The 22,647-nt window shown below is 44.8% G+C and overlaps 1 protein-coding gene across 2 annotated transcripts in view; it reads right to left on the bottom strand.

Moving 5' to 3' along the window:
* Positions 1 to 22,647, bottom strand: part of LOC106612141 (actin-binding LIM protein 3) — a 123,904-nt gene that overhangs the window by 37,800 nt on the left and 63,457 nt on the right. The window contains exons 7-12 of one of the 2 annotated variants that reach the window (XM_045724179.1): positions 5,299 to 5,386; positions 5,044 to 5,102; positions 4,523 to 4,594; positions 735 to 1,187; positions 500 to 523; positions 166 to 295 (exon numbers count right to left, since the gene is read on the bottom strand). In XM_045724179.1, the coding sequence (XP_045580135.1) occupies positions 166 to 295; positions 500 to 523; positions 735 to 1,187; positions 4,523 to 4,594; positions 5,044 to 5,102; positions 5,299 to 5,386 (826 nt within the window). The remainder of the gene's footprint in view (positions 1 to 165; positions 296 to 499; positions 524 to 734; positions 1,188 to 4,522; positions 4,595 to 5,043; positions 5,103 to 5,298; positions 5,387 to 22,647) is intronic. The other variant, XM_045724180.1, reaches the window with a different exon arrangement.

Raw genomic sequence — 22,647 nt, 5'->3', positions numbered from 1 at the left:
CTGCACTTTTAGAAACATATTTATTCCAGAGTGCTTAACAGCAACCTGAGGCTAGACCCTCTTTCTCTTGAATGCATTTGTAAAAAGCGCTACACAAATACGATTTAATTGATTGAAAGGTTGATTGATTGGTTGGTTGAGTGAGTGCGTGTGTGTGTGACTCACCGGGGTGTCCATAGTGCTGCGGTGAGCAAGGCATGATGGGAGACATGGCTTGACGGCTGAAGGAGGGAGAGTCCATGTAGCTGGGGCTGGAACACGGTCTATGTTTCATGTCTACACTGTCATACAGCTTCTAGAGGGAGGGGGAGAGAAAGAGGGGGAGACAGAGATAGAGTGATGGAAAGGGAAAAGAGAGGGAGATATACAGGGAGTCCATAACTATCCACTTATCCAAAGGCAACTGATCAAATAAATTATTCTTCATTCTGTTGGGAACAAGGTTACTAACCTGAGAATAGAAAGTCCCAAGTGACTGCAAAACAACACGGTTACTAACCTGAGAATAGAGAGTCCCAAGTGACTGAAAAAGAAATACATGAGAAAGAAAGAAGGAGTCATTGTCTGAAGCATAATGGACCATTATCTCAACCGTGGAAATGGATTCAGTTCAGTTCAATTTTAGAAATATACAGTATTTATTTATCTTGTTGATCAACTGTCAGTGCATTTAGAGAAAATGTATAAGAAAATAACATAGGTGTATTTCCTGATAGCTTCTTAGCACGTAATACCTCTCCATAGCTGAAGGTCTCTATGTCATCTGAGGAGTATCTGGGGTAGGGCTGGTAGGATGATATGTTAGGATGATTCTGTGGCTGGTAAGATGATATGGTAGGATGATTATGTTGCTGGTAGGATGATATGGTAGGATGATTATGTTGCTGGTAGGATGATATGGTAGGATGATTCTGTGGCTGGTGGGATGATATGGTAGGATGATTATGTTGCTGGTAGGATGATATGGCAGGATGATTCTGTGGCTGGTAGGATGATATGGTAGGATGATTATGTTGCTGGTAGGATGATATGGTCGGATGACTATGTTGCTGGTAGGATGATATGGTAGGATGATTCTGTGGCTGGTAGGATGATATGAGGTCAGGTGGCTGGACCTCATATATTGCCTTGACCTTAGGCAGTGCGGCCAAGTCCTTATAGTCTGGCATCACATTCTCCACCCTGGCCTGGGGTGGGACAGGACATGACACACACACACACACACACACACACACAAAGAAACAACCACACACAGATACATGAAAGACATTTACGCATGAAAACCCAATGACATGGATAGCGTGCTGCAGACTGTAAAGCATGCTGACAGTACAGCCATACACTGACACAACACACACTGTACAGTGAACATGTGACTGACTGCTGAATATGTACTGAGAGAGAGAGAGAGAGAGAGAGAGAGAGAGAGAGAGAGAGAGAGAGAGAGAGAGAGAGAGAGAGAGAGAGAGAGAGAGCTTACTCTGTGTTTTGCAATCATCCATCACCCTGAGCAGAAAGGTCATGGATTACGAGGCCAGAGCTCAGAGAACAAACACTGTCTCTACGTGTGTTTATGTGCATGCATGTGTAATCTAATATTTCCAACAGCAGTAGTGACTATACAGGACAGTTCAGAAAAGACTAGTAGCAGTCCAAATAAAGCACACAGTCACACACACACAGGCAACATAACAGACGGACATAACAAGAGGACCGAGGTAGCAGTGTAAGGTGAGGTCAGGGTTCAGGGGTGAGTGATGAGTGGAGTATGAACAGGTGTCTCCTATCTGTATTGGGCAGGGCCACAGTGACAGTCACAATTATCTCTCCTTCCTCCCAAAGTGTGCACTTGTTCACTTCCCTTCACTGATTTAACACACCTGCACAGTCGTGAAGAGGGCATGACAGTGCCTCTTCCCCCTCAGGAGGCTGAAAAGATTTGGCATGGGCCCTCAGATCCTCAAAGAGTTATACAGCTGCAACATCGAAAGCATTTTGACTGGCTTCTTCACCACTTGGTATGGTAAATGCACCGCCCTCGACCGCAAGGCGCTACAGAGGGTGGTGCGGACTGCCCAGTCCATCACTGGGGCCGAGTTCCCTGCCATCAAGAACCTCTACATTAAGAGGTGTGAGAGGAAGGCCCGACAAAATTGCCAAAGACTCCCAAGGCAAACGGTACCGGAGCATCGGAACTCAGACCAACAGGCTCCGAGACAGCTTCTACACCCAAACCACAAGACTGCTAAATAGTTCATGAATAGGTTACCTGGACTATCTGCACTGACTCTATCTCATATAGACTATACACACACTATATAAACATTCTACACTAACACTCTCAAACAAAACACACACACATTCCCATACTGTACACACACACACACACACACACACACACACACACACACACACACACACACACACACACACACACACACACACACACACACACACACACACACACACACACACGCTTACTGACAACACAAACACACATATACACTTACACACACACACACACTTTTACACTTATCATACATATGTTGTTGCTACTCTACTATTATACAGTGAGGGAAAAAAGTATTTGATCCCCTGCTGATTTTGTACGTTTTCCCACTGACAAAGAAATGATCAGTCTATAATTTTAATGATAGGTGTATTTGAACAGTGAGAGACAGAATAACAACAAAAATATCCAGAAAAACGCATGTCAAAAATGTTATAAAATGATTAGCATTTTAATGAGTTTTACCCCCTCTGCAAAACATGACTTAGTACTTGGTGGCAAAACCCTTGCTGGCAATCACAGAGGTCAGACGTTTCTTGTAGTTGGCCACCAGGTTTGCACACATCTCAGGAGATATTTTGTCCCACATCTCTTTGCAGATCTTCTCCAAGTCATTAAGGTTTCGAGGCTGACGTTTGGCAACTCGAACCTTCAGCTCCCTCCACAAATTTTCTATGGGATTAAGGTCTGGAGACTGGCTAGGCCACTCCAGGACCTTAATGTGCTTCTCCTTGAGCCACTCCTTTGTTGCCTTGGCCGTGTGTTTTGGGTCATTGTCATGCTGGAATACCCATCCACGACCCATTTTCAATGCCCTGGCTGAGGGAAGGAGGTTCTTTCCCAAGATTTGACGGTACATGGCCCCGTCCATCGTCCCTTTGATGCGGTGAAGTTGTCCTGTCCCCTTAGCAGAAAAACACCCCCAAATCATAATGTTTCCACCTCCATGTTTGATGGTGGAGATGGTGTTCTTGGGGTCATAGGCAGCATTCCTCCTCCTCCAAACACGGCAAGTTGAGTTGATGCCAAAAAGCTCCATTTTGGTCTCATCTGACCACACCACTTTCACCAGTTGTCCTCTGAACCATTCAGATGTTCATTGGCAAACTTCAGACGGGCATGTATATGTGCTTTCTTGAGCAGGGGGACCTTGCGGGCGCTGCAGGATTTCAGTCCTTCACGGCGTAATGTGTTACCAATTGTTTTTTTGGTGACTATGGTCCCATCTGCCTTGAGATCATTGACAAGATCCTCCCGTATAGTTCTGGGCTGATTCCTCACCGTTCTCATGATCATTGCAACTCCACGAGGTGAGATCTTGCATGGAGCCCCAGGCCGAGGGAGATTGACAGTTATTTTGTGTTTCTTCCATTTGCGAATAATCGCACCAACTGTTGTCACCTTCTCACCAAGCTGCTTGGCGATGGTCTTGTAGCCCATTCCAGCCTTGTGTAGGTCTACAATCTTGTCCCTGACATCCTTGGAGAGCTCTTTGGTCTTGGCCATGGTGGAGAGTTTGGAATCTGATTGATTGATTGCTTCTGTGGACAGGTGTCTTTTATACAGGTAACAAACTGAGATTAGGAGCACTCCCTTTAAGAGTGTGCTCCTAATCTCAGCTCGTTACCTGTATAAAAGACACCTGGGAGCCAGAACTCTTTCTGATTGAGTGGGGGTCAAATACTTATTTCCCTCATTAATTAAAATGCAAATCAATTTATAACATTTTTGACCTGCGTTTTTCTGGATTTTTTTGTTGTTATTCTGTCTCTCACTGTTCAAATAAACCTACCATTCAAATTATAGACTGATCATGTCTTTGTCAGTGGGCAAACATACAAAATCAGCAGGGGATGAAATACTTTTTTCCCTCACTGTATATCCTGATGCCACTTTACCCTTCCTAAATGTAAATATCTACCTCAATTACCTTGTTATTATCTATCCTGATGCCTAGTTACTTTACCCACTTTACATCTCACGGTAAAGAATACATATAGTATTCATATTATGATAAATCATTAATTTGATTTAATAGTAAATTACATATGGTTGAGATTTCCTCTAGCCCAGGTTTACACTAATCCAACTTTTTTAGATAGTGAGAAATAGTGAATGAGTGCACACTACAGGAGAAAATGGATTTGTCCATTGGGTTTTTATATTCAAAGTTAGTGAGCCCTGAAGGTTCGGTGGAGGTAGATGAAGATTGGCTAGTGATTGGTTACTCACACAGATGACACGACTGGGAGAGCCAATTGACGAGCCCGGTGGAGAGATGGAGGTCTCTGACAGACGTCTGTGCTGTGGGAAGAAAGAAAAGAAAGAGAGGAAGGAGTGTAAGAAAGAGAAACATTCCAGATGACGTGGGAAAAGTTTGTATTTTGTACTTATTAGTTCTGCCAAGGCAGCAGCTACTCTCCCTGGGGTTTATTATAGATCCCATTAGTTCTGCCAAGGCAGCAGCTACTCTCTCTGGGGTTTATTATGGATCCCCATTAGTTCTGCCGAGGCAGCAGCTACTCTCTCTGGGGTTTATTATGGATCCCCATTAGTTCTGCCAAGGCAGCAGCTACTCTCCCTGGGGTCCAAACACATTAAAGCATTTACATTAAATACAAAACAAAAAATAAAACTGTACATCACATAACATTATTTCAACACTACATATCTACAAGTAGAGTGATATCTGTGTTTCTGTAGAGTCATATCTGTGTTTTTGTATATTAGAGTGATATGTGTTTCTGTCTCACCGTGAGTCTTCCCCACGATCTGGCTGCTTGTTTACACAAAGGGTGCCACACCTCACCCCCTGAGAGAGAGAGAGAGAGAGAGAGAGAGAGAGACATTATGAGTTTTATAAATCAGCGATGCTGTGTGTGTGTGTGTGTGTGTATGTGTGTGTGTGTGTGTGTGTGTGTGTGTGTGTGTGTGTGTGTGTGTGTGTGTGTGTGTGTGTGTGTGTGTGTGTGTGTGTGTGTGTGTGTGTGTGAGAGTGTGTGTGTTACCATGCAGGTACATTTCTTCTCCCTCTGTGAACATCATGTGACATCGGGCACAGCGGGCACAGGTAGGGTGGTAGTGCTTACCCCCTGCCTGGAAACAACGAGAGAGAGACCGTAGTAAAACATAAACAGTAGAAAGAGCAGGAGAAGAACAGAGCACTAGAGAAGAGGATCAGACTGCTGGAGGAGAGGGTGAAGGGGATGGAGTGTGACAGAGAACTATCTACTAGAAATGTGGCCACCCCCACAAAGAAGCCAGCAGAACAGCCCACCTCAGCTCCTGACAAAAGTCTCGACACCAGAGCAGAAGAGTGCACCCCTGACCATAGCGTCGAAATCACAGCAGGACAGACAAATGAAGAACCCCAAGCCCAGGGTATCTCACCCCCTCTGAGCACCCCCCCTGTCAGCCACTCTGATAGCCCTTCTGACAACTCCCCCACACCGACTGAGGACATACACAAGACACAGATTGTACTCCTTATGGACTCAAACCGGAAATATATACAACAAATATTTTGTGTCTAAACTCTGGTGTCCAAACACCCAGCGTGCCCTAGACCTTCTGTCTGAGGACCAACTAGATTCACCCAGCCACATAATAATACACACAGGCACAAACGACCTAAGATCACAGCAGGAAAGGGTGGCCACAGCAAATTGCAGTTCCTAGGGCTTACACTAGATGTCAACAGTCTTTAAAAAGAGTTTCAGGCTGGTTTAAAGAAAAATTTGGGAGAATTTGTAGTTTTTCTAAGTGGCTGTAGTGTTTCCAAGTGTATGGCCGAGAGCGCGTTCTTTTTGTTTATCTCCGGTAAAGACAATAACGATTCTACGTCTTAAATTGTATTGTTTATTTGCGTATTAGGGTACCTATTGTTTGATTAAAAACACTGATTGACTTGTTTGGATAAGTTTATTGGTAACATTTGGGATTCATTTTGAATGCATTTTGAAGGAGGGAAACCGAGTGGATTATTGACTGAAGCGAGCCAGCTAAACTGAGTTTTTATGGACATAAAGAAGGACTTAATCGAACAAAAGGACTATTTGTTATGTAAGTGGGACCTTTTGGAGTGCCAACAGAAGAATATCTTCAAATGTAAGGCATATTATATCGCTATTTCTGACTTTCGTGTCACAACTCCCTGGTTGAAAATTATTTGTTATGCATTTGTGTGCTGGGCGTTGTCCTCAGATAATCACATGGTTTGCTTTCGCCGTAAAGCCTTTTTGAAATCTGACATGGCGGCTGGATTAACAACAAGTTAAGCTTTATTTTGATGCATTGCACTTGTGATTTCATGAAAGTTTAATATTTATAGTAATTTAATTTGCATTTGGCGCTCTGCAATTTCACCGGAAGGTGTCGAAATGGGACGGTAGCGTCCCACTGATCCGCAAGAAGTTAATGAAGATAGCTTCTCCATCCTGGAGGGGGAAATCAATCATTTCGAGGCCCAGGGACATGTACTAGTCTGTGGTGACCTAAGTGCCAGAACCAGACAAGAACCTGACACCCTCAGCACACAGGGGGACAAACACCTGCCTGGAGGTGACAGCATTCGAGGGACTCTTATGGTAGGTACACCTATAGCTCATCTCTTGGCAGTAGTACTTTATCACTGCACTCAACCCAGTCTCAGAGCGTTCAGAGTCAGCCCACTAACACCTCTAAAAGATCACAAAAAAATCACAGTCTACTTGAACAGAGCAATACTCAATCATGAGGCATCAAAGCCAAAGGAACTGAGTAATATTAAGAAATGCTATAGATGGAAGGAATGTAGTGTGGAAACCTACCAAAAAACAATTAGGCAACAACAAATTCAATCCCTTTTAGACAAATTCCTGGACAAAATGTTCCACTGTAATAGTGAAGGTGTAAACTTGGCAGTACAAAATCTTAACAGTATATTTGACCTCTCAGCTTCCCCATCAAAAAAAAAATGTCAAACAGAAAACCAAAGAAAATGAACAACAATGACAAATGGTTTGATGAAGAATGCAAAATCCTAAGAAAGAAATTGAGAAACCTGTCCAACCAAAAACATAGAGACCCAGAAAACCTGAGTCTACGCCTTCACTATGGTGGTGAGCGTAGGTACCAACATCTTCACCCTGCTGATCCTCAACACTGGGGCCCCACAAGTGTGCGTTCTCAGCCCTCTCCTGTACTCCATGTTCACCCATGACTGCGTGGCCATGCACGCCTCCAACTCCATCATCAAGTTTGCAGACAACACTACAGTGGTAGACTTGATTACCAACAACGACGAGACGGCCTACAAGGAGGAGGTGAGAGTCCTCGGAGTGTGGTGTCAGGAAAATAACCTCTCACTCAATGTCAACAAAACAAAGGAGATGAGCAGCCCCCTATCCACATCGAAGGGACAGTAGTGCAGAAGGTGGAAAGTTTTAAGTTCCTCACGGACAAACTGAAATGGTCCACCCACACAAACAGTGTGGTGAAGAAGGCGCAGCAGCGCCTCTTCAAGCCTCTTCCTCAGGAGGCTGAAGAAATTCAGCTTGTCACCAAAAACACTCACAAAATTTTACAGATGCACAATCGAGAGCATCCTGTCGGGCTGTATCACTGCCTGGTACGGCAACTGCTCCGCCCACAACCGTAAGGCTCTCCAGAGGGTAGTGAGGTCTGCACAACACATAATTGGGAGCAGACTACCTGCCCTCCAGGACACCTACACCACCCGATGTCATAGGAAGGCCAAAAAGATCATCAAGGACAACAACCACCCGAGCCACTGCCTGTTCACCCCGCTATCATCCAGAAGGCGAGGTCAGTACAGGTGCATCAAAGCGGGGACCGAGAGACTGAAAAACAGCTTCTATCTCAAGGCCATCAGACTGTTAAACAGCCATCACTAACATTGAGTGGCTGCTGCCAACATACTGACTCAACCTCTAGCCACTTTAATAATGAAAAATGTATGTAATAAATTTATCACTAGCCACTTTAAACAATGCCACTTTATATAAAATGGCGCCGGATGAAATGGCAGCAGTTTTACGGCGCCCAACCAATTGTGCTATTATGTGGGTTTTTTCGCGTTATTTGTAAATTATTTTGTGCATAATGTTTCTGCCACCGTATCTTACGGCAGAACAGAGCTTCTGCATATCAGGACAGCGATCACTCACCTCGGATTAGACAAAGATTTTTTCAACAACAAGCAAGACTCACATGATATTCTCCAAAAACCCGGCAGGGTTGACATCCCAGTTATTTGCAAGAGGAAGCGATGCAGGTACAGAGGACGAAGAGCCGAATGCCTCGTCAGGACCCGCAGAAGGCGAGTAGGAAAGCTGCCGTTACCGTCAATATTACTCGCCAATGTGCAATCATTGGACAATAAATTAGACAAGGTACGATCACGAATATCCTACCAACGGGACATCAAAAACTGTAATATCCTATGTTTCACGGAATCGTGGCTGAATGACAACATGGATATTCAGCTAGCGGGATATACGCTACACCGGCAGGATAGAACAGCACACTCCGGTAAGACGAGGGGGATATTGCATATTTGTAAACAACAGCTGGTGCATGAAATCTAAGTAGAGTATATTGTGATAAATTGCAGGCCACACTACTTGCCTAGAGTTCTCAGCTATACTTTTCGTGGCTGTTTATTTACCACCACAAACAGATGCTGGCACTAAGACCGCACTCAGTCAGCTGTATAAGGAAATAAGCAAACAGGAAACCACTCACCCAGCGGCGGCGCTCCTAGTGGCCGGAGACTTTAATGCAGGGAAACTTAAATCAGTTCTACCAAATCTCTATCAACATGTTAAATGTGCAACCAGAGGGAAAAAAATTCTAGATCACCTGTACTCAACACACAGAGACGCGTACAAAGCTCTCCATTGCCCTCCATTTGGAAATTCCGACCACAACTCTATCCTCCTGATTCCTGCTTACAAGCAAAAATGAAAGCAGGAAGCACCAGTGACTCGGTCTATAAAAAAGTGGTCAGGTGAAGCAGATGCTAAACTACAGGACTGTTTTGCTATCACAGACTGGAACATGTTCCGGGATTCATTAGTCACCGGCTTTATCAATAAGTGCATTGAGGACGTCGTCCCCACAGTGACTGTACGTACATACCCCAACCAGAAGCCATGGATTACAGGCAACATTTGCACTGAGCTAAAGGGTAGAGCTGCCGCTTTCAAGGTGCGGGACTCTAACCCGGAAGCTTATAAGGAGTCCCGCTATACCCTGCGATGAACCATCAAACAGGCAAAGCGTCAATACAGGGCTAAGATTGAATCATACTACACCGACTCCGACGCTCGTCGGATGTGGCAGGGTTTGCAAACTATTACAGACTACAAAGGGAAGCACAGCCGCGAGCTGCCCAGTGACACCAGCCTACCAGACGAGCTAAATAACTTCTATGCTTGCTTCGAGGCAAGCAACACTGAGGCATGCATGAGAGCATCAGCTGTTCCGGACGACTGTGTGATCACGCTCTCTGTAGCCGACAAGAGTAAGACCTTTAACCTCTTATGGCTAGGGGGCAGTATTTTCACGGCTGGATAAAAAACGTACCCGATTTAATCTGGTTACTAATCCTACCCAATAACTAGAATATGCATATACTTATTATATATGGATAGAAAACACCCTAAAGTTCCTAAAACTGTTTGAATGGTGTCTGTGAGTATAACAGAACTCAAATGGCAGGTCAAAACCTGAGAGATTCCTTTACAGGAAGTGGCCTGTCTGACCATTTCTGGAACTTCTTTGCCATCTCTATCTTTTACAAAGGATCTCTGCTCTAACGTGACACTTCCTACGTCGTCCATAGGCGCTCAGAGCCCGGGAAAAACCTGAATGTCGTCATCCCAGCCCCAGGCTGAAACACATTATCGCCTTTCTCAAGTGGCCGATCAAGGGACTGTGGGCTTAGGCGCGTGACCTGGCCGCCCCCGTCTTTGTGATTTTTTCCTCTCTTTGCCGAAAAGATTCCCGGTCGGAATATTATCGCTTTTCTACGAGAAAAATGGCATAAAAATTGATTTTAAACAGCGGTTGACATGCTTCGAAGTACGGTAATGGAATATTTAGAATTTTTTGTCACGAATTGCGCCATGCGCGCGACCCTTATTTACCATTTCGGATAGTGTCTGGGACGCACGAACAAAACGCCGCTATTCGGATATAACAATGGATTATTTTGGACCAAACCAACATTTGTTATTGAAGTGCATTCTGACGAAGACAACAAAAGGTAATCAAACTTTTATAATAGTAAATCTGATATTGGTGAGTGCTAAACTTGCCGGGTGTCTAAATAGCTAGCCCATGATGGCTGGGCTATGTACTTAGAATATTGCAAAATGTGCTTTCACCAAAAAGCTATTTTAAAATCGGACATATCGAGTGCATAGAGGAGTTCTGTATCTATAATTCTTAAAATAATTGTTATGCTTTTTGTGAATGTTTATCGTGAGTAATTTAGTAAATTATTAGCAAATTCCTCCGGAAGTTTGCGGGGGGTATGCTATTTTTGAACGTCACATGCTAATGTAAAAAGCTGTTTTTTGATATAAATATGAACTTGATTGAACAAAACATGCATGTATTGTATAACATAATGTCCTAGGTGTGTCATCTGATGAAGATCATCAAAGGTTAGTGCTGCATTTAGCTGTCTTCTGGGTTTTTGTGACATTATATGCTAGCTTGAAAAATGGGTGTCTGATTATTTCTGGCTTGGTACTCTGCTGACATAATCTAATGTTTTTCTTTCGTTGTAAAGCCTTTTTGAAATCGGACAGTGTGGTTAGATAAAGGAGAGTCCTGTCTTTAAAATGCTGTGAAATAGTCATATGTTTGAAAAATTGAAGTTTTTATATTTTTGAGGAATTTGTAATTCGCGCCACGCCTATCATTGGATATTGGAGCAGGTGTTCCGCTAGCGGAACGTCTAGATGTAAGAGGTTAAACAGCTCAACATACACAAGGCTGCGGGGCCAGACGGATTACCAGGACATGTGCTCCGAGCATGTGCTGACCAACTGGCAGGTGTCTTCACTGACATTTTCAACATGTCCCTGATTGAGTCTGTAATACCAACATGTTTCAAGCAGACCACCATAGTCCCTGTGCCCAAGAACACAAAGGCAACCGGCCTAAATGACTACAGACCCGTAGCACTCACGTCCGTAGCCATGAAGTGCTTTGAAAGGCTGGTAATGGCTCACATCAACACCATTATCCCAGAAACCCTAGACCCACTCCAATTTGCATACCGCCCAAACAGATCCACAGATGATGCAATCTCTATTTCACTCCACACTGCCCTTTCCCACCTGGACAAAAGGAACACCTATGTGAGAATGCTATTCATTGACTACAGCTCAGCGTTCAACTCCATAGTACCCTCAAAGCTCATCACTAAGCTAAGGATCCTGGGACTAAACACCTCCCTCTGCAACTGGATCCTGGACTTACTGACGGGCCACCCCCAGGTGGTGAGGGTAGGTAGCAACACATCTGCCACTCTGATCCTCAACACTGGAGCTCCCCAGGGGTGCGTGCTCAGTCCCCTCCTGTACTCCCTGTGCACCCATGACTGCATGGCCAGGCACAACTCCAACACCATCATTAAGTTTGCAGACGACAAAACAGTGTTAAGCCTGATCACCGACAACGACGAGACAGCCTATAGGGAGGAGGTCAGAGACCTGGCCGGGTGGTGCTCGAATAACAACCTATCCCTCAACGTAACCAAGACTAAGAAGATGATTGTGGACTACAGGAAAAGGAGCACCGAGCACGCCCCCATTCTCATCGACGGGGCTGTAGTGGAGCAGGTTGAGAGCTTCAAGTTCCTTGGTGTCCACATCAACAACAAACTAGAATGGTCCAAACACACCAAAATAGTCGTGAAGAGGACACGACAAAGCCTATTTCCCCTCAGGAAACTAAAAAGATTTGGCATGGGTCATGAGATCCTCAAAAGGTTCTACAGCTGCAACATCGAGAGCATCCTGACTGGTTGCATCACTGCCTGGTACGGCAATTGCTCAGCCTCTGCCACAAGGCACTTCAGAGGGTAGCGCGTACAGCCCAGTACATCACTGGGGCAAAGCTCCCTGCCATCCAGGACCTCTACACCAGGCGGTGTCAGAGGAAGGCCCTAAAAATTGTCAAAGACCCCAGCCACCCCAGTCATAGACTGTTCTCTCTACTACCGCATGGCAAGCGGTACCGGAGTGACAAGTCTAGGACAAAAAGGCTTCTTAACAGTTTTTACCCCCAAGCCATAAGACTCCTGAACAGGTAACCAAATGGTTACCCGGACTATTTGCATTGTGTGCCCCCCCAACCCCTGCTTTTACGCTGGCCCGACCAAACAGTGCTCCCGCACATTGGCTAACCGGGCTATCTGCATTGTGTCCCACCACCCGCCAACCCCTCTTTTTACGCTACTGCTACTCTCTGTTCATCATATATGCATAGTCACTTTAACCATACCTACATGTACATACTACCTCAATAAGCCTGACTAACCGGTGTCTGAATATTTCCTTGCTACTGTTATTTTCAAATGTCTTTTTACTGTTGTTTTATTTCTTTACTTACCTACACACACACACACATACCTTTTTTTTCGCACTATTGGTTAGAGCCTGTAAGTACGCATTTCACTGTAAGGTCTACACCTGTTGTATTCGGCGCACGTGACAAATAAACTTTGATTTGATTTGATATAATGTTTACATACCCTACATTACTCATCTCATATGTATATACTGTACTCTATACCATCTACTGCATCTTGCCTATGCCGTTCGGCCATCGCTCATTCATATATTTTTATGTACATATTCTTATTCATTCCTTTACACTTGTGTGTATAAGGTAGTTGTTGAGAAATTGTTAGATTACTTGTTAGATATTACTGCATGGTCGGAACTAGAAGCACAAGCATTTCGCTACGCTCGCATTAACATCTGCTAACCCTGTGTATGTGACAAATAAAATTTGATTTGATCATTAAAACAATACAGAAATATACTACGGAAAAAGAAGGAACAGCACGTCAGAAATCAGCTCAATGTAATTGAAGAATCTAGACTAACCATTTCTTGGAAAATTGGAAAACACTAAACAAACAACAACACAAATAATTATCTATCCAAAATGGAGATGTATGGGTAAACCACTTCTCCAATCTTTTTGGCCCTATAACAAAGAACAAACAGCAAAAACGTATACATGATCAAATACAAATCTTAGAATCAAATATTAATAAAGACGACCAGAACCCACAGGATTCTCCAATTACATTGAATGAAATGATAAAATATACAGACAACAAATTCCAATTGGCTATACTTAAACTCTTTAACCTCATCCTTAGCTCTGGCATCTTCCTCAATATTTAGAACCAAGGACTGATCACCCCAATCCCCAAAAGTGGAGACAAATTTGACCCCAATAACTACCGTGGGATATGCGTCAACAGCAACCTTCGAAAATCCTCTGCATTATCATTAACAGCAGACTGAGCAAATGTCAAATTGGATTTTTAACAAATTATCGGACGACAGACCCTGCACACCCTAATAGACAAACAAACAAACAAAAACAAAGGCAAAGTCTTCTCATGCTTTGTTGATTTCAAAAAAGTCTTTGACTCAATTTAGCATGAGGGTCTGCTATACAAATTGATAGACATTATAAAATCCATGTGTAGTAGAGTGATGTTGTTCCCCTAGATTATGCACCAAGTTGCGCACAAGGACAGTTCAAGTAGGCCATATCAAGAGGGGATGTTAATAAGTTAATAACAATAATAATAATTCAATGTGTTTTCTTTATTTAATTACAGCAGCAAAGTTAATGTTATTTTTCAGTGTACAAACATTTTTTGATATCTATATTGTAAATACACCTAATTGTAAAAGTTTGTATATTTTGGTTTGGTCCATCGCGGGTTATCCGTACTTACGTACCCTTTTATCGTTCTCTTTTGCCGGACCTTCAGCTAGCAAGGTGCCCGAGAGCTGTGACTGCACCGAGGGCTAACATATTGTGTGTTGTCTCTTCGTGTGCAGGTCGAATAAAAATGATTCTACCAACAGAATTCCAGTTGTGGCAGTGTCCTAAATAAAAATACACAACGCAGAACGAACCACGCTACAAACTGGTGCCGTGACCTGCCGACTGGTCAGCTCAAGCCGACCCCCGGGAGCTGTGCATGTGGCTGAGGCGCACGACCTGCGCATGCGCATTTGTTGATGGTTTGCTGTAAGCTAATATATACTGTGAACAGTGAATGTGAGTGTAGCATACTCATTAGATACAGGTATTCGTGCTTATTTGTATGTTTTTGATGAATTTGTTTATTGCAATTTTTTTGTATTTGAATGCAGTAAATTACATTGTATTTTAGTGCTCTGTTGAGCCATGGAAGACTCTCAAGTCCACAAATTTTGTTATGCTGGGGATTTTAGTGTGGGTAGAGGGAGGGGTGTCCTTGCATTTACACCACTTGTACAGTCAGCTCCTGGGAGTAGAGCGTTTGCTAGTCCTAGGGTAGGCTGTTTGTTCCACCTGACCAGGGTATCCCACCTCTGTCTTTTGATGTACCGTCATCCACAGTCCTCAGTGATAATGGGACGCCTCCGAGTCAGCTTAGTGACATTATTAAGCAGATTGGTTCAGAGATAGGTGAATCTATCAGAGCGAGTTTACTGCAGTCTGGGGTTTCAAGTCTTGCTCCTGCCTGTCCCCCTCACCAACCCCAGCAGTTTCCCCTGCCTGAGCAGTGTGGGTCAACCTTTATTGATGCGTCCAAGCTGAATCTGGTTGTGAAGTCCGATGTTAGTCCTCCACCTTTCTTTGGGGGTGATGGCTCAGATAAGTACTCTGTCCTGGAGTGGGAGGAGTTAATGGGAGTCTACTTAGAGAAGAGGGGTTACACGGGGTCTGAGAATGTTGGGGAGGTGATGTCTAGGCTCATGGGGAGGGCACGGGATGTGACCAAAGTCTGGATGCGTAACAACCCTGTTGTCACAGATGTTAAGGCGGTGTTCAGTGTTCTCAAGCAACACTTTGGGGATACTGTCTGCTCAGGTATGCCATTAGCTGATTTCTATTCAATCAAACCATATGCTAATGAGGGTCCAATAGATTTCTGGATTAGGCTTAACAAAGCTGCAGAGGCAGCCAAACAGTACCTTGTGAGTGAGGGCAGGACCCTACCCAATGAGTGCTCAGAGTTGGCAGTCATGTTTGTACGCAACTGTCCTGATAAAGAGTTGGCCCAAGTGTTCAAGAGCAAACCCCTTCGTGACTGGACAGCCAGTGAGGTACAGAATCAGTTGGATGAACTGTTAAGGGAACGTAAAGCATGTAGAACACAACTTTCACAGCAGGTGGCTGCCGTCTTTGACTCCCCCCAGGAGGGAGTGGGTCCTGTGAACAGACCTAAGGTGTCATCCTTTTCTCAATGTGGCCGTGAACCAGACCAGGCACCATCGATATCTGAGGGTGAGACATTAGAGAAGGTTTTGACTTTGTTAGAGAAGGCTCTGGTCAGCAATACTCAGTCTGTGAACAGAGGGCCCCGTAAACAGTTCCACAAACGTCAGCGTGAGTGCGCCCGTCTGTGGAAGCACTAATCACTGGACCAAAGCTCACTGTCAGATGCACCAGCTGTGCTTCAAGTGCTTCTCTCCGGGCCACATGAGCTTTGACTGTAGTGAGGCTGGGCAGCGACAGAGCCCTGGATGTGGACAGACTGGCAGGTCTCAGGAAAACTAGAATGCCTCCATTCTGAGGAGGGCAATGTGGGGCAGTCTTGTTTTTCCTCCACTGATGATGATATCGAATCTGTTTATTCTTACTTTTGTGAGTCAGTACCCAAGAACAACACAGTCATTTTTCAGAACACAATGAGAATTACTCAGAATGACAGTTTGTTTTACACCTCTGTGCTAGTACAGGATAAAGTTGAGCTGAAGGGGATGTTAGATAGTGGGTCCATGGCTACTACTCTGCGCGCAGATATTGTACCTCGGTTGAGGGAGGCAGGAGTGGTAGAGGGGAACTTTCTAGCTCCTTCAGATATCATCCTGGTGGGTTGTGGTGGGAAGCAAACTAGCCCAGTGGGCATGTGTGATTTAAAAATTCAGCTTTATGGCTTCAGCTATGTAGTCCCAGTGCTTATTGTAGATGGGCAGGTTGATGAACTCATTGTGGGCACTAATGTGTTGAAGTCTTTGATTAGACAGTTCAAATCGAATGACAGCTACTGGCGGGTGGTGGGTACACCAGGTTCCTCTAGCCAGTGCGATGACAGCCACTTCCTGCGTCTCCTGTCAAATCTGGAGAGATGGAGAGGAGACTCCATCCCAGATAAAGTAGGCACCATTAAGTTGAAGAGAGCAGTAACGCTCCAACCCATGAGTGAGCATCTGGTGTGGGGCCGCCTACCCCCAAAGACAAAACTCTCTGTGGGCAGTACTGTTGTTGTCGAGCCCAGCACGTCTCGGTGTGTGAATCGACACATACTAGTGGGGAGAGTAGATACGCCTCTGTGGGGGGATGGATGGCTACCTGTGAAGATAGTGAATCCAACAACATCACCAGTTACCCTGAGACGAAATGCTAAAGTGGCGGATGTGTATCCTTGCATTGCATTAGAGTATTTTGATGATGTCAAGCAGCAAGCAGCTTACCAGAACGTGGCTAAAGTTCAATGTGACAGCTCACACGGCAGTCTGACAGCTAAGAGTTCAGTTGGTGGCAGTGTAGTTCATGGCAACAGTACACTGAGCAATCTTGGACTTCAAGGCCTGTCTGTTGAGGAGTGTCCAGTTTCACAGTTCTGGAAGGATAAACTTGTCAATTTAATTGGGAAGTATGACACAGTGTTCTCTAGACATAGCCTAGATTGTGGTGAGGCAAAGGGGTTCTGCCATCGCATACGGCTGACTGATGACCGCCCATTTCGATTACCTTATCGTAGGCTTTCTCCAGCTCATTACCAAAAACTCAGGGAAACACTGGATGATATGGAGGAAAAGGAAATCGTCATAAAATCCAGCAGTGAGTATGCCTCACCTTTGGTGCTGGTATGGAAAAAGAATGGGGACTTGCGCCTATGTACTGACTTTAGGTGGTTAAATGCACGCACTGTAAAGGACGCTCATCCCCTGCCTCATCAGGCTGATGTACTGGCCGCGCTGGGAGGTAATGCCTTCTTCAGCACAATGGACTTGACGTCAGGGTATTATAACGTGCCACTGCATGAAGAGGATAAGAAATACACTGCCTTTTCCTCTCCTTTAGGTCTGCACGAGTACAATCGGTTGCCTCAGGGCCTATGCAACAGCCCGGCTACGTTTATGAGAATGATGCTGACAATCTTTGGTGACCAAAACTTTCTAAGTCTCCTTTGTTATTTGGATGATCTGATGGTTTTTGCTAAGACTGAGGAAGAGAGTCTGCAGAGACTTGAGATGGTTTTTCAGTGGTTGCAGGAGCACAATCTTAAACTGTCTCCGTCTAAGTGCAAGTTTTTGAGGAGGTCTGTTAAGTTTTTGGGTCACATCATTTCTCAGGAGGGTGTAGCCACTGACCCTGCTAAAGTTCAAACTATTTTGAACGTGACTGAGAGCAAGATGATGGAAGCTGATGGTGTCACTCCGTCTCCTAGCAAAATCCGTTCTTTTCTTGGTATGGTAGTATACTATCAACACTACATTGAGAATTGTTCCATGGTTGCTAGGCCGTTGTTTCAGCTAACTACAGGTCAGAAGAAGCCTAGGAGAGGCAAGGGTAGGAGGAGGCCTGGTCCCTCTCGCAGGCTCACTGCTGCAGACTGGACTGCCGAATGTCAACTCGCTTTTGAAGCTTTGAAATCAGCACTAGTTGACCAGCCACTGCTGGCTCATCCAGATTTTTCTCAGCCATTTTTACTTTCTGTGGATGCATCTACTAGTGGTTTGGGAGCTGTACTATCCCAAGTGCAAGATGGGACGGCAATAGCCAGGCCAATAGCTTTTGCTAGTAAATCTCTTAATCATGCACAATCCAAGTATCCTGCTCACCGGCTGGAATTTCTAGCCATGAAATGGGTCATTCATGATAAATTCAGCCATTGGCTGCGAGGGCATAAGTTTACTGTGTGGACCGACAACAATCCACTCAAATATATTCTTACAAAGCCGAGACTTGATGTATGCGAGCAGAGATGGGTCGCAAAGCTGGCACCCTTTGACTTTGATATCCAGTACATACCAGGTCCCAAGAATGTCGTTGCTGATGCCTTGAGCAGAGAGCCATTTGTTCGCTCCACAGTTTTGCACCGACTGACAAGAATCCCATATGATGTCCTGCTGGAGGAAGCCAGAGGTCTTCGAGTGGGTGATGTTCAAGACATGTTCCGCCTCTCCTGTGAACAGCCCGAGGCTGGCTGTGGAACGTCTATGGCTCCTGGGAGTGAGTTAAGTAGAGCTGGAGACGATGTCAGTGGGTTGGTTTCCTGTGAAGAGGTGTCTGCTGTCCTCCATGCTCACCGCCGATGGGATGATGGTGCCACGGTGAGGGCCATTTCACACGCGCAGCACCTTGAGAAGTTGATGTCCATGGGTCAGAGCCCTTTACCTGTCTTTACACACAAGGAGCTGTATGATAACCAGTCACTGGATCCTGTCATCAGCAGAGTCATGTTCTTTGTAGATAGAGGCCGGCGCCCATCTGGGAGAGAGCGAGTCCTTGAAGCTAATGAAACAGTTTATACTCTAAGACAGTGGGGAAAACTCACCACGCGGTTTGTGATTCTGTATCGTGTCTCAAAACACCCAGTGAGTAAGAAGAAAATATTCCAGTATGTTGTACCTGTGTCTTTGAGAGGCCTTGTGTTGAAGGGAGTTCATGATGATGCTGGTCATCAGGGTCAGCAGCGCACATTGTGGCTTACGAGACAGCGGTTTTACTGGGACTCTATGGAAAAGGATGTCAAGGAATACGTGGCCCACTGTAAGAGATGCGTGTTGAGTAAAGCACCTGAGCCTGAAGCAAGAGCTCCACTTGTCTCCATTGTGACAACGGCACCTTTGGAACTTGTGTGTATTGATTTCTGGACTGCAGAAGATTCAAACAACAAGTCTATTGATGTGTTAGTAGTGACTGATCAATTTTACTAAGCTGGCATGTGCGTATCCGTGTCCAACCCAGTCTGCTAAGACTGTGGCTCGTGTTCTCTGGAATAATTTCTTCTGCGTTTATGGGTTCGCTGATTGTATCCATTCTGACAGGGGTGCTAACTTTGAAAGTTCACTTATTGCAGAATTACTTCAGTTATCTGGTGTTGGAAAGTCCCACACCACACCTTATCATCCCATGGGGAACGGTCAAGCAGAACGTCTAAATCGCACGCTGGGTGGGATGATTAGAGCTCTGCCAGCTAGGTCCAAGGCTAAATGGCCTCAGATGTTGAACACATTGACATTCTCCTATAACTGCACTGTTCACGAGACTACTGGGTTTCCGCCCTTCTTGATGTTTGGACGCACACCTAGGCTGCCAGTAGATGTTATGTTTGAAAGTGTGCTGTTGGATGGGGACACGGTCGATGTGGATAAGTATGTCCAGTCTTTGGGTGAGGATCTGAGAGAAGCCATGACATTGGCTCAGCAGCATGCAAGTAAGCAACAAAAGAGACAAGCCGAGGCCTACAACAGACGGTCGAAGGGTCATTCGGTAGAGAAGGGAGACAGAGTTCTACTTGCTAACAAGGGAGAGAGGGGCAAGAAGAAACTGGCTGATCGCTGGGACAGTGCGGTGTACATAGTTGTTGCGAAGAACAGCTCACTGAACACATATCGTATACAGCACCCTACCACTGGACGCATCAAGACGGTGCATAGGAACCTGATTATGCCAGTCAACTTTCTGCCTTTGCCTTCTTGGGAGGAACCTGAGAGTCACCGATATCTATCGAGTGGTGACGTGTTCTCTGAGATGTCTGCAGCGTCCAGCAAAATGGATGGGAGTGACGCAAGGACTGTCCACTGGGTAGCAAGCCTTCCTGAGTCTTCTGGGAGGATATTCCAAGAGGATGGTGTAGTCCCAGTTGATGGAAGTGAAGTGGAACGGCCATATGACGTCCCCTTGAGTGAGGTGTGCTCAGTAGAAGTGGACCAGAGAGAGATCCCCAAAGCCTACAAGAGTTCTGATGGCGAAACTCCATTCAGTGGGGATGGTGCTGTAACAGATGTTGTTAACTTGGTTGAAGATGCTTTGTCAGTGTGGTCTGTGGCAATCTACCAGGATTCTGATCAGTCGTCTGACACTACTAGTGTTGAGTCTGTAACTGAAAGTGTGCTGGCTCCGGATGGGCCGAGTTGTAGTATTCCCCAACCTGAGGTTAGACCTCTGAGCACGGTTAGTGCTGTCCGTGACATTCCTGCTAGGTTTTTGGGTGAGGGTGTTCGGACTAGACTAGGTAGATTTATTAAGCCAGTGAATAGGTTAATCCAAACTATGTCTACACTGGAAATGAAACCGTTCTTGGTTTCTCAGTGACGGTAGGATATTGCCTACCTTTTCATTTTTTGGGGTGTATATGGTAATCTAACTGGGTCTTAGAGTGATTTGTGGGTTGGTCTAATATTTTTTACAATTCATGTAACTTTGTGTGTAGTTCATCAGCATAAAATGTATTTGGCATTTTTTGTATACGGTTGAATAAGGGATTAGCTACCTCTTATTTTTCCTAATCCTTCGCGGGATAGCTTTCCAGCTGATCGACCATTTGTGGGTCTAGACTTAAGGGACTACACTGGGTTACTCCGTCGCTCTGTGGGTGTGAATTTTTTTTCTTTCTTTGCTTTGTTACCTTCGAGGTAATGTGTTTTGTTTTGTGCCTATAATCTAGTGTAAAACAGTGGGGGTGAATGTAGTAGAGTGATGTTGTTCCCCTAGATTATGCACCAAGTTGCGCACAAGGACAGTTCAAGTAGGCCAGGTCAAGAGGGGATGTTAATAAGTTAATAACAATAATAATAATTCAATGTGTTTTCTTTATTTAATTACAGCAGCATAGTTAATGTTATTTTTCAGTGTACAAACATTTTTTGATATCTATATTGTAAATACACCTAATTGTAAAAGTTTGTATATTTTGGTTTGGTCCATCGCGGGTTATCCGTACTTCACGTACCCTTTTATCGTTCTCTTTTGCCGGACCTTCAGCTAGCAAGGTATGTTGTCCTTGGCGTCGTAATTTGGCAATATAAAACTGTGGTAAAGTTACATAAAGTGCTGTTACGCAACTATAGGTTTTGTTACAATGTGAACAATTATAAAGATTTATGTTAACAACTTTCACCAAGCTCGCTAATTAGGGTACCTATTGTAACTTGGGAGTATTTGGGACCGTGTTTGAGTGAGTTGCTATGTGCTCACGCAGGTGCCCGAGAGCTGTGACTGCACCGAGGGCTAACATATTGTGTGTTGTCTCTTCGTGTGCAGGTATGCCTTTTATTTTGTTCCGAATATGTTGTATACCATTTTAATTGTATAGTGTGCTGTTGGGCACTGAATGTATGTATGCAGTTCCCGCTCTTTTGCCGGACCTTCAGCTAGCAAGGTGCCCGAGAGCTGTGACTGCACCGAGGGCTAACATATTGTGTGTTGTCTCTTCGTGTGCAGGTCGAATAAAATGATTCTACCAACAGAATTCCAGTTGTGGCAGTGTCCTAAATAAAAATACACAACGCAGAACGAACCACGCTACACATGCACACAAACAACAAGTGTGCACTTAAAATTGGCAAAAAACACACACATTTATTCCCACAGGGCCGGGGGGTGAGACAGGGATGCAGCTTAAGCCCCACCCTCTTCAACATATAGATCAACGAATTGGCGAGGGCACTAGAACAGTCTGCAGCACCCGGCCTCACCCTACTAGAATCTCAAGTCAAATGTCTACTGTTTGCTGATGATCTGGTGCTTCTGTCCCCAACCAAGGAGGGCCTACAGCAGCACCCAGAACTTCTGCACAGATTCTGCCAGACCTGGGCCCTGACAGTAAATCTCAGTAAGACAATAATAATGATGTTCCAAAAAAGCTCCAGTCGCCAGGACCACAAATACAAATTCCATCTAGACTCCGTTGCCCTAAAACACACAAAAAACGATACATACGTACCTTGGCCTAAACATCAGCTGCACAGGTAACTTCCACAAAGCTGTGATCGATCTGAGAGACAAGGCAAGAAGGGCCTTCTATGCCATCAAAAGTAACATAAAATTCGACATACCATACTTGAATCAGTTATAGAACCAAT

This window comes from Salmo salar, chromosome ssa09 (genome assembly GCF_905237065.1).
Source record: "Salmo salar chromosome ssa09, Ssal_v3.1, whole genome shotgun sequence".
NCBI lineage: Eukaryota > Metazoa > Chordata > Actinopteri > Salmoniformes > Salmonidae > Salmo > Salmo salar.
Note: the sequence above shows the minus strand (reverse complement) of the source record. Positions and strands in the feature narration are given on the sequence as shown.